A 12,143-nucleotide genomic window follows, 5' to 3' on the forward strand; every position below is an offset into this window, starting at 1 on the left:
GAAGGAAGGAAGGAAGGAAGGAAGGAAGACTGAGATTTGAGAAGCAAGTAAGCAAAACATCATGTTGTACACCATAAATATATATAATTTAACTTGTCAATTAAAAATAAATTTTTTTTAAAAAAGTCAGTGGAGAGCTGGGAGGTTATATTTCATGAAAGCTAAGAAAAGAGAGCTCCCAAATGAAGGCTAAATGCCAATAAAAATCGGATAGGATGAGAACTGAAGAACTAGATTCAGTACGATTCAACCTTACCCCACTTTTTGGTGCCTTCCATCCCAAATCTATTCTTTCCATCTCAATCTTACTCCCAGTCCCCAAGCTAAGGCTGTATTTTGTACTTACCTGAGTGATAGAACCAGTGAAAGAATGCATTAGTAAAATTAGGGGAAAGAAAATAAATGGAAAGAAGATACCCATCAGACCAATCAAATATTTTATCTTTCAATTTGCTGGAAAAAACTACACAATGCTAAACGTACGTTTAAGCACGTACGTACTGTTTATAGACACTGTGCTCATTCTGTGTGCAAGACACAAATGACTGACAGAGAAGCAGACTGCCCTCCTGCTCTACAAAGGAGAGGGAGGAGGCCCTTCATATGTCAAGGTCTTCTGCAGAGACAGCGAGGGTCCTTCAGCACTTTATTGGGTCTATAAGTCATCCGTCACTCTTCCTCCTAATATATATCACCATTGCTTCCATCCAATTACCCTGCCTATAAAACAATACGTCTATGACTACTTCAACATTTTCTGCCAGGAGAATGTTTATACTCTTGACAACGCAGCATCTATTTTACTTCAATGATACTAAAAAGATTCCCTCTGTGCTCTCCCTCATTGCTGGTAACAATGGTACACCACGGAGGGTGTCTGGCAATATCTAGGAAAATTAGCAATCCTCCTTCTAGGATTCTGAATCCATGGCCCTCTGGACACAGTTTTATTGACATTGGCTCATGAATTATACACACACTGTACCCTACAGAAGTGCTTATGTACCTGTCCATCTGTGCCAGAGTGAGCAGCATAAGAGCCAGGTCCTATTTTCCTCTCCATCTCTAGGAGCTGGCATAGTCTCATGCTGCAGCACATTGGAAGAGCTCGTTAAATACTTACTGAATAAATGTATGAATCGAAGAATGACCCAGTGTCAACACCCTGCTGCTACGGAAATATTCTCTCTGTCTCCCTCATATGTCATGTATCTGCAGGTGAACATTGGTAAAAATCTTACTGAAATGACTCCTTTATACTTAGTTCATATGGTAAACAACCCCACAGCAATCCAGAAAAAGAGACTTTCTATAAAATTATGCTCTTCCGGCAGGGCATAGTGGCTCATACCTGTAATCCCAGCACTTTGGGAGGCCAAGGCGTGCAGATTACCTGAGATCAGGAGTTTGAGACCAGCTTGGCCAACATGGTGAAACCCTGTCTCTACTAAAAGTACAAAAATTAGCCAGGCGTGGCAGCACACGCCTGTAACTCCAGCTACTCCGAAGGCTGAGGCAGGAGAATTGCTTGAGCCTGGGAGATGGAAGTTGCAGTGAGCCGAGATCATGGCACTGAACTCCAGCCTGGGTGACAGAGTGAGACTCTGTCTTAAAAAAAAAAAAAAAAAAATATGCTCTTCCAGGACAAAAGCAAGTAAAATTTTAAGAAGCAAATATTTAGCTGATTGGTGCTCCTTTCAGATCCAGACTTAGATAACTTACAATTATGTGTATACATCCTTCTGCTCTTTTATTTTTCTTTTAAGCAGTCCATTTATTTCATGATTGTTTGTTAAATCAATAGGACTTTTTTTCTTTCGTCATTTTTCTTTTTAAAGGAACCAGACCAGGTGCAGTGCCTCACGCCTATAATTCCAGCAATTTGGGAGGCTGAATTGGTAGGATTGCTTGAGACCAGGAGTTTAAGAGCAGCCTGAGCAACATAGAGAAACCCTGGTCTCTACAAAAACAACAACAACAAAAAGTACAAAAATTAGCTGAATGTGGTGGTACACACATGTAGTCCCAGCTACTTGGGAGGGTGAGGCGGGAGGATGGCTTGAGCTCAGGAGTTTGAGGCTGCAGTGAGCTATGATCACACCACAACACTCCAGCCTTGGGGAGAGAAGGAGGCCCTGTCTCTAAAAACAAAAAAAGGAGCCTTATAATATACCTCACTCGGCAGCTTGGTTGCTTTTTTCCCCACTTCATCTATCACAGACATCCTCTCAGATCAGTACATTTAAACTTATTCTTTTAAAGAACTGCAAAGTATGCCATAATCTAAATATGCCATAATTTCTTCAATCACTTCATTAACAGTAGGTCAGTTGCTTTTAGTTTTTGCCATTATAAATAATGTTATAATAAACACTCTTATACATATTTCACTTGAAATGATTCTTTTCTTTCTGTGAATTCCCCAAGGCAGAATTGCTATGTAAAAGTCTATGTTTTTTGTTTTAATACATACTTCCAGATTACTTTCCAAAAAGATTGCTAAATTTCACAATCTTGCCTACTCTGGATGTGAGCAGTCCCTTCTAATTGTCATGCCAGCATTGAAAAATTGATCTCACTCTTGTTACACTCTTCTTTTTTTTTTTTTTTTTTGAGATGGAGTCTCACTCTGTCACTCAGACTGGAGTGCAGTGACGTGATCTTGGCTCATTGCAACCTCCACCTCCCAGGTTCAAGCAATTCTCTCTGCCCCAGCCTCCCGAGTAGGTGGGATTATAGGCACCCACCACCACACCTGACTAATTTTTTTTTTTTTTTAATTTTTAGTAAAGACAGGGTTTTACCATGTTGGCCAGGCTGGTCTCGAACTCTGGACCTCAGGTGATCCACCCACCTCAGCCTCCCAAAGTGCTGGGATTTACAGGCGTGAGCCACCACGCCCGGCCTCCACTCTGGATTCTATCAGGTTGTGCTTTCTTTCATGTCAAGTGGCTTCTTCTGTGTCCTCCTCTCTGAACAATCTTGCTTGTCAGACTTCTTCTCAACTTGTAGGAGTTCTTTTAAAATTAGGACTCATATTATCATGAATAATACAAGTATTTTTCCCAAGCATGGTGTGTATCTTTGACTTTGCTTATGACTTGCTACAATTAACATTTATATAGTCAAAGCTGTTTTTTTAAAGGCTTCTGAGTTTCTTATCTTAAAGATGTACCCTGATCTGAGGGCATTCAAATATTGCCTTCTACTTTTTACTTTTATACTTATATTTTCAATTCACTTATTTATATTTTACATGGTAACAGGTATAAGACTAATCTATTTTTCTATTAATATATTGAGATGCAAGTGTGTCAATATAATTTACTAAAATAAACCATTTTCCACTATACTGAAGTGTCACCTTCATCATATATTAAATGGCCAAGTGTATACAAAATATTTTCTGGAAATTCTATTCTAGTTCATTGATAAATAACTTTATTTTTCCCTGAACAAATACTAGACTAATTAGAGTGCTTTCATATATGGTAGGGCAAATACCTCCAGATAAATTTTCCTTTGCAAACTTGTCTTAGCAGTTCTTGCATATATTTTATTCCATATGAAACCCGAAATTACTTTATCCTATTAAGAATGCTTACTTTAAGCAAAGACTTCTTCCTGACTGGTGGGCAATTTAAAAGAAAAATAGCAGTTTGCCACAGCTCTCAGACCTCTGTATCCACGAAGAGGATGCTTGGAAAGTTTTTTCCAACTTCTTAGTCTACGATAGTGCTACATTCCTTGACTGTCCATATTACCAAGTCCTGAATGGAATTCCATATTACATCACTTATCTCTTGAACTTCTGGAGAACCAGCACAACATTTCTCTACTGAATGTCTTTGGCTCAAACAGCAGAAAGGTAAGATTCATGATTATGGGAAGCAAAGTGAGATTTATATCAGACTGATTCTATGTCCTTGATTACCTATGTGATTGCTTCCTTCTTTATTCAATTTTCAAGCCCATGGTGATCATGATATTGGTCAAGTATGGCAAGAGGTGATCCTGGTGCTCTGCCAACTGTTACAAAACCAGCAAGGCTGGAAAAGTACAGAGTGAATGCCTGTGAGCATAGTTGAAAGTCACGCCTTGTATTTTTAGCCATGAAATTCCAATGTAGCATAAACAGAGGATGTGGCTAAGTAGATCTCTTGACTTTTCATGTATAGGAAAATTTTTGGCAAAATCTAACTTCAGTATAACAAGATCCCACTTGCATTAAGAAGAATAGCATCATCATCTCCAAACTATTACAGAAAATAATGAGACAGATTCAGCAAGTCTAGACAAACAGGTAAGTCTTGAACCCTACCTTAAAGCAGGGAAATTACATATATACACATTACATTAAAATGTAGTGTCACTAACATTTTGCAATTGGAGATTAAGTTATTCGTACATTGTTTTAATTTCAAAAATCCCATAAAATCAGGAACTCTGACTCTCAAACTATGAAACTATGAAAGTATATACTTGTGGCCAGGCGTGGTGGCTCACACCTGTAAACCCAACACTCTGGGAGGCCAAGACGGGCGGATCATGAGGTCAGGAGATCGAGACCATCCTGGCTAACATGGTGAAACCCCGTCTCTACTAAAAAAAAAATACAAAAAATTAGCCAGGCCTATTGGCAGGCGCCTGTAGTCCCAGCTACTCGGGAGGCTGAGGCAGGGGAATGGCGTGAACCTGGGAGGCAGAGTTTGCAGTGAGCTGAGATCGTGCCACTGCATTCCAGCCTGGGCATCAAAGCGAGACTCCACCTCAAAAAAAAAAAAAAAGTATACACTTGCTTTCCAACTGAAATAAATAAAAAATTATCCAGCTAACCAGATGAACGCGGAGTGAGCTATAAGATCATACCAGAAGATTTGACCCTAGAATAGAGCTCAAGGCCTGATTTTCCATCCCTTGATATAAATGTTATCCTTGTTTGCTGCCTTCCAATAATAACAAGTATTTATTGAGCACTATGTGCTGGGTGTTACACCTCATGCTTTTACATATATTTTCTCTTTTCATTTACACTATAACTCTATGTGTGGGTATTATTTTCATTGTATAGATAAGGAAACTAAAGTACATAGAGACATGGAAGGTTGCATGAAGTCTCATGGATTCAGTCTCAGTTCTGTCTCCAAAGCCTTAAATGCAGAGGACCTTCAGTTTTCCACCAAGACATGTCAGAGCTGAACAATTTCAAGTTCTGTTTCCAGGTTCTCTCCTGAAGGACCAATAACTTCTTTAAAATTCAAAGGTCAAAGTTGGCCACTGAGCTCCACAGGCTCCACCACCACCAGTGGTCAGAATCCTTTATCTGCAGCTGAGGACATAAATACATCCTTAGGGAAGAATGAGCCTCTTGTATATATCAAAAGTTCTCAAATAAAGATAGTGGGAGGCCAGGCGTAGTGGCCCACACTTGTAATCCCAGCACTTTGGAAGCCCTAGGTGGGAGGATCACTTGAACCCAGGAGTTCAAGACCGGCCTGGGCAACATAGTGAGACCTCATCTCTATAATAAAAAATAAAAAATTAGCTGGGCATGATGGCGTATGCCTGTAGTCCCAGCTGCGCTGCTCATGAGGCTGAGGTGAGAGGATCACTTGACCCCAGAAGGCCAAGACTTCAGTGAGCCATGATTGTACCACTGCACTCCAGCCTGATGACAGAGTAAGACCCTGTCTCAAAAGAAAAAACAAAAAAAAAGAAAAGAAAGTGAGAGATGTCCTGATCGTAAGTTGCATCAATAAATGGACACCTCTTTTTTTTCTTTCTTTCTTTCTTTCTTCTTTTTCTTTTCTTTTCTTTCTTTTTTTTTGTTTTTTTGTTTTTTTGTTTTTTTGTCTCAGTCTATCACTTGCCCAGGCTGGAGTGCAGTGGTGTGATCTCGGCTCACAGAAACCTCTTCCTCCTGGGTCCAAGCGTTTCTCCTGCCTCAGTCTCCTGAGTAGCTGGGATTATAGGCACGCGTCACCACACCTGGCTAATTTTGCATTTTTAGTAGAGATTAGGTTTCACCATGTTGTCCAGGCTGGCCTCAAGCTCCTGACCTCAAGTGATCTGCCCACCTCGGCCTCCCAAAATGCTGGGATTACAGGTGTGAGCCACCATGCCTGGCCTGGACCTCTTTCAAGGGGTAGTTTTTGTAATACACACAGGCAATCAGAAATTGTCATTCACTCATTCACTCATGTTTACCAAGTGCCTACCACTACCAGGCTGGCACTGCACATACAAAGATGAACAAGCCTTCCAGGAGTTACAGACATAGTAAGTGAGGCAGACAAGTAGCCCAGCTATTGCGATGCTTTCCAACAGATGATAAGGAAGGGTTACATAATTCGAATTATGGGGACAGACAGGAGAAACATCTCTGGGCAGTAGTTTCAGGAGAAACTAGGGTAGGGGAAGGGGGACATTTGGACTTCATATTTTGCTTTGCTTTTCCTACAGTCACAAAATACTTAATATTTAACCTCAGATCCACTCCTAAGCATACACTCAAGGGAAATGAAAGCTGAGACTCAACAGCATTATTCACAATTGCCAAAAAGTGGAAACAATTCAATTGTCCATTGATGGATAAGTAGATAAAAAATGACATATATATATTATGATATATCGTTATATATAGGGTTAGGGTTAGGCATAGAGTTCCTAGAGCAGAGATTAAAACACAGACCCCAGGACACGATGTTCTTTTGCCTGCCTTATATAATAATAACAGTTCATATCACATTTTATGCCAGGTGAGATTCTAAACACTTTAGATATATTAACTCATTCAGTCCTCTCAACAGCTCGTGATGTAGGAACGCTTCTCATTTTAGAAATGAGGCAAGTAAAGCACAGAGAATGTGCATAATCTGCCGAGAGGATCCAGTCAGTAAGTGACAGGTCTGCTTGCTGTTTCCAGAGCACTTAACTACTACACCGTACTGCCAGATCTTAATTTTCATATCCTACCCTCAAAGGTAGGAATTCTGTCTATCTCTAGCAGGATATATTGGGGAAAAAATACCACCTATTCTTCACCCCTCCCTTATCCAAGTCTGCTGTAATGTGACTTGGAAGCTCAGCACATCAAGAGGCAAAATCTACTTTCCTAATCCATGAAGCTGGACTGGCCTTGCAATCTGCATTGGCCAATGGAATGTGGTGGAAGGATGAGGATCTGGTTTAAAGCCAACACTTCAAAAGACCTTTTCTGCTTTGCCTTTCTGAGAACCCTGCTGCTGCCATATGATTAGGTCTAGGCTCATCTACTAGAAAATGAGATCATGTAGTAAGAGAGCCCAGTTCTCCAGGTTGAAGTCACCTGCATTAGTCCATGTTCACACTGCTATAAAGAAATACCCAAGACAGGGTAATTTATAAAGGAAAGGGATTTGATTGACTCACAGTTCCACATGGCTGGGAAGGCCTCAGGAAACTTACAAACATGGCAGAAGGTGAAGGGGAAGCAAGGACCTTCTTCACAAGGCAGCAGGAGAGAGAAGAACAAAGGAGGAACTTCCAAACACTTATAAAACCATCACTCACTATCATGAGAACAGCATGGGGGAAACCATCCCCATGATCCGATCCCCTCCCTCCCTTGACATTTGGGGATTACAGGCCCCTCCCTCGACAAATAGGAATGGGGTGGGGACACAGAGCCAAACCATATCACCACCCGACACAAGTTTACATTTAACCAACTCCCCAGTATGTAAAAGAACCCAGCCATGATCAGCCAAACTCGGCCCAGAGGCAGGATAATTTTTAAGGCTCTTCATACATGTCAGCCAACTGCTTTCTAGAATAGTTATAAGGAAGGACAACATCATGACTGGAGGAGACAGAATAAGGTCAGTTGGCATTGCAGACTGTGGGAACAACATGGGCAAAAGAAAGCTGGAAGAGTGTGGGATATGTTCAGAGAACTATAAGCAGCCCACGTTGACTAAAAACCATTGTTCTTAAGGTGGCTAGTGGAACAAAAGAACCTGGAGAAATAAAGTAGACCGGCTTAGTAGTTTCTACCAATTTAGTAGGTGTTGAGAAGACTTTGTATGTATAACATGTTTGTTTTCTCCTCACAGTACCATGCAAGTAATGTTATGATTTCCAGTTACAGAGAAGAGGCCCAAGGTCAGGATTTGAATATAGGCAATCTGGTATCAGAGCCTGCTTTATCCACTTACTGCAAAGCCGTAATGGAGAGATTAAAGGTGCAGAGAACAGCACTTTCATTGCTGTGAAAATACAATTAGTCAAGAAAGAAATTGTGAGGGCCTGACCTGAGGAAGTTTTAGTGGAGACCGACAGGAAGCAAGAACTGTGAGCAACACAACAAGAGGAGGGGCTACAGGGCTTGGCAGTGGATTGAGTGGCCATGGTGAGAATGAGGGTAGTCACAGGGCAAGGCTAAGATGACAAGCCCAGGCAACTGCAAGAGGATGGGTGTCATCAATCATCTCATTTGCAGAACACACAAACCGGTTCAAATCAATGGATTCTGAAATGCCTGTGTGGGGTGAACACGTGGAGAACTGCAAGTGCACTGCGTGAAGCCGGAGTAAAGGCATGAGAAACATACTCAGGGTCATCCGCAGGGGGCTAAGTCTCCACTTCTTCATGTGTCAAATGAAGATGTTGTGCTAAACGCTCTTGGATTTTATCCAGCATTAAAAGCAGATAAAACTCCTATCAATGACGATCCACTGAGTTTTGCTTACAACTGATTTTTGTTGGTAATCAATTATGAAGAAATATAATCACTTGGATATTGTTTCACACTGGACAGGATTTTCTCCTATTTGGGTTTCTACTGAAAATTGATTTTATTACTTTTGTACCTATAAGCTTCTAAAAATCTAATATTTAGTTTTTGTTTTTTGAGTTTTGTTGGTAAGATTCAAAATCAAAATTTAGAAAGAAAAAAGGAAATAGATAATATTTGTTGCACAGCTACTATGTGCCTGGCACCCTGAATACATACACACAAACACACACACACAAGTATATATTTCCTCCATAAAATATAGTCTTGTGTCAGCCAGGTGCCGTGGCTCACGCCTGTAATCCCAACACTTTGGGAGGCCGAGACAAGAGGATCACCTGAGGTGAGCAGTTTGAGAATAGCCAGCCAACATGATGAAACCCCATCTCTACTAAAAATACAAAAATTAGCTGGGCGTGGTGGCGGGTACCTGTATTCCCAGCTACTCAGGAGGCTGAGGCAGGAGAATTGCTTGAGCCCAGGAGGTGGAGGTTGCAGTGAGCCAAGATCGCACCATTGCACTCCAGCCTGGGCAACAAGAGCAAAACTCCACCCCAAACTATTATCTATATGTGTGTGTGTGAGTGTGTGTACATATCTATACAGTCCTGTGAGAAACAGGTAAATTTAACCGCATTTTGCCAATGATGAGATAAGGCTTAGATAGGTTAAATAATTTGAACAAAGTTAAAGGTGAATTAAAGATAGAGTTGGCAAAAGAAAGTAAAATTAGCTTTATCTTTCATAGATTTCCTATACATTGGTGTTTTTATGACAACATTGACTAATAAGAGATTAAGGTAATAAATGTTCTCTTTCCCAGAACACAAGTGTTTGAGAACACTGAAGATTTATGCTGCTACTCAGAACAGAAGATCTAGTTGTGTTGCTAAATGTCATGGGGGAAATGTATCTAAACTGCAGACTGATGTAAAACAGATGTGAATTCAAATCTGAGTTCTGCCATACTGGTTTGTAGCATTTGGCAAGCTACTTAACCAACCAGAATCACAATTTTCTCAGCTGTAAAATTCAGAATAATAAAATGCCATTAAAAGGTTATTATGAGCCCCAAGAAGAAAATAAGCATGAAAGCATCTATCCCATGCCTATAGAGTACTTAATAGATATTAGTTTCCTTTTTCCTTCCAAAAACTTTTAGGTCCTGGAATTTATCTATGATTTATGAACTTCATGCAAAGAATAGCTATCATTTCCCAGTTAAATAGTCAACTTTATTGAATTTGAATTAGCAATGAATATTAATGGCTTTTACCATTAAGGTAAAACACAAAATTCATCAAGTTATTTTTTTTTCAAATCTCTCATAAGTGGGCAACCAATAACACTGCCATAGGAAAGTTAGTTCCTATTCTGCATGGTATGAGCCCATTAAAATTTATAGGTGAAATATGTACCATACGCTAAACATTCAGCACATGCGGGAAACTGGAAACCCATAGCTGCAGCTGACTCTCACTGATGTCAACTCCCAGCTCAGTCATTACCTCTTATTCATCCATTCATGGTAGAGTAAATCTCAACTAAATGACATACACATGAAACAAAGACTTAAATTTATAAGCAGTTCTTCTCCAGGGCAGGAGGTGAAACGGTATGTTCATATGTAAGCAAAGAGTCTCAAAAGACCATTGATTTTAGTTCTTTTTCCAGTGCTGATCCCTCTACTCTTTCCTCAAATGCTCTTTTTTCCCCCCATCAAAACATGTAATCCAGAAAAGCGTGTGACTAATTCATCCTCATTAAAGTGTAAATAAGGGACAAGGCTTAATGTCTCCCAGAGGTATTTATCTACACCATAATTGGGAATAAGGTCACTGGCTTAAAGGGAAAGAATGCAAATCTAGTGATGATGTTAACCATCTGCAAAGCAACAAGAAAGAACTGTTTTAGTCCTGAGAGCCTTTGCGCTGCTCCTGAAGTCAAATCAACAGGCACTTAAAGCTGGATATGGCCACCAGGTGCCCCTAAAGCTCCTTTATCCAGTCCTCTAAAGTGCTTCTTTCCTAAAGTAGGTGCTCAGGCATCACTGACTGGAGCTACGGGAGTCTCATTCTGACTATGCCACCACAGCCACGACGGCTGCTACCAAACCACAATCATTAGCTTCTTGGGATTCTTGGCTTAAGTCCTGGGAGTTGCTAAAGAGGCCAGTGTAGGTAAGAATGAGCCCAAGCTTAGGAAGGGCCACTGGGTGAGGTGGAGACCGGCCTCCACTATCACATAGGAAACATATCCCACTGCTCAGAACAGCCAATAAAGCAAATGATGACCAGCAAAGTAAATTTTGAGCACTGAAAATAAAGCCCACCCATGGCTGAACAAGTCTCTGTGATATTTATAACATTTCCCAGTAAAATCTCTACCAAAAGATTGGAAGAGTGTTTAATACAAGAGTGTCAGTTATTCCCCTCAGGCAGGATAAGAGGCAGACTACTAAGCTTCCCTGGGGTTACTTACCTGAGATCCATATCTCCATCAACCCAGAAGGTGAAAATGTTAGAGATGGTGCCCCCCGGGCAGCAGCCCATGATGAGAACAGCAATAGCTTGGACTGGCTTCAGAGAAAAGCTGATGGCCAGGAGATAAGCTGTGAAAGGCATGAGCCCAAACTGGCAGAGCAGTCCCACAGCAATGCCCCAGGGTCTCCTGATGTGCGACCACAGCTTCCGGATCTCCACGGAGCATCCCAAAGAGAACATAAGCAGCCCCATCATCACAGTGGACACCACTGTGAAAACGAGCTCCAGGTTTCCATACACCTCCAGTCCCACTGGCAGCTCCTCCTCTGAACTGTTGGCAGGGCAGGCTGAGCTGCTGGAACAATTGGCTCTCATGTCCTCATCTCCTTAAGGCAGCAGTACAAATGAACACTGGCAACAATGGCTGGGCAGGTCTATCCTGCCACATTTTGTAATAGTGCAACGAAGTCACACATGGAGAATCATTCCAATAACTGTTGGCCAGCAAGGTGATTCATCCTAATCCAATCAATTTTTTCACAAGTGGCATTATAAAAGTAATTATCACGGGCATGAAACATATAATAAACTGCGGTAAGTAAGGCTTTCCACTTCTGTTCTTACTCACCACTGAATATGTTTGTGAGATGAGACAAACAAACTTGTTGTCAAGTGGAGTGACCGGGTTATGTCGTCAGCATCACATTGTGTCCCAGGAAAGTAGGGTGGATGCCAAGAAATAATTTCTCCAAATTCAGTTGGGATTTCAAAGAGCCAGGATGCATAGATAGAAAGGCTAACTCCGGAAAAAACAACAAAGCCACACCTCGTACCATTAGCAAAGCATGTCTGTTGGAAACAGTAGAGCAAAAAAAAAAAAAAACAGC

General features: G+C 41.0%; 1 protein-coding gene across 1 annotated transcript in view; it reads right to left on the reverse strand.

Moving 5' to 3' along the window:
• Nucleotides 1–11,779, reverse strand: part of SLC10A6 (solute carrier family 10 (sodium/bile acid cotransporter), member 6) — a 27,365-nt gene extending 15,586 nt beyond the window's left edge. Inside the window, exon 1 of the mRNA XM_011951794.1 lies at nt 11,255–11,779. Within this exon, the coding sequence (XP_011807184.1) occupies nt 11,255–11,631 (377 nt within the window). The 5' untranslated portion in view covers nt 11,632–11,779. The remainder of the gene's footprint in view (nt 1–11,254) is intronic.
• Nucleotides 11,780–12,143: the final 364 nt, after the last annotated feature.

This window comes from Colobus angolensis, unplaced genomic scaffold, assembly GCF_000951035.1.
Source record: "Colobus angolensis palliatus isolate OR3802 unplaced genomic scaffold, Cang.pa_1.0 Scaffold328, whole genome shotgun sequence".
Classification (NCBI taxonomy): Eukaryota; Metazoa; Chordata; class Mammalia; order Primates; family Cercopithecidae; genus Colobus; species Colobus angolensis.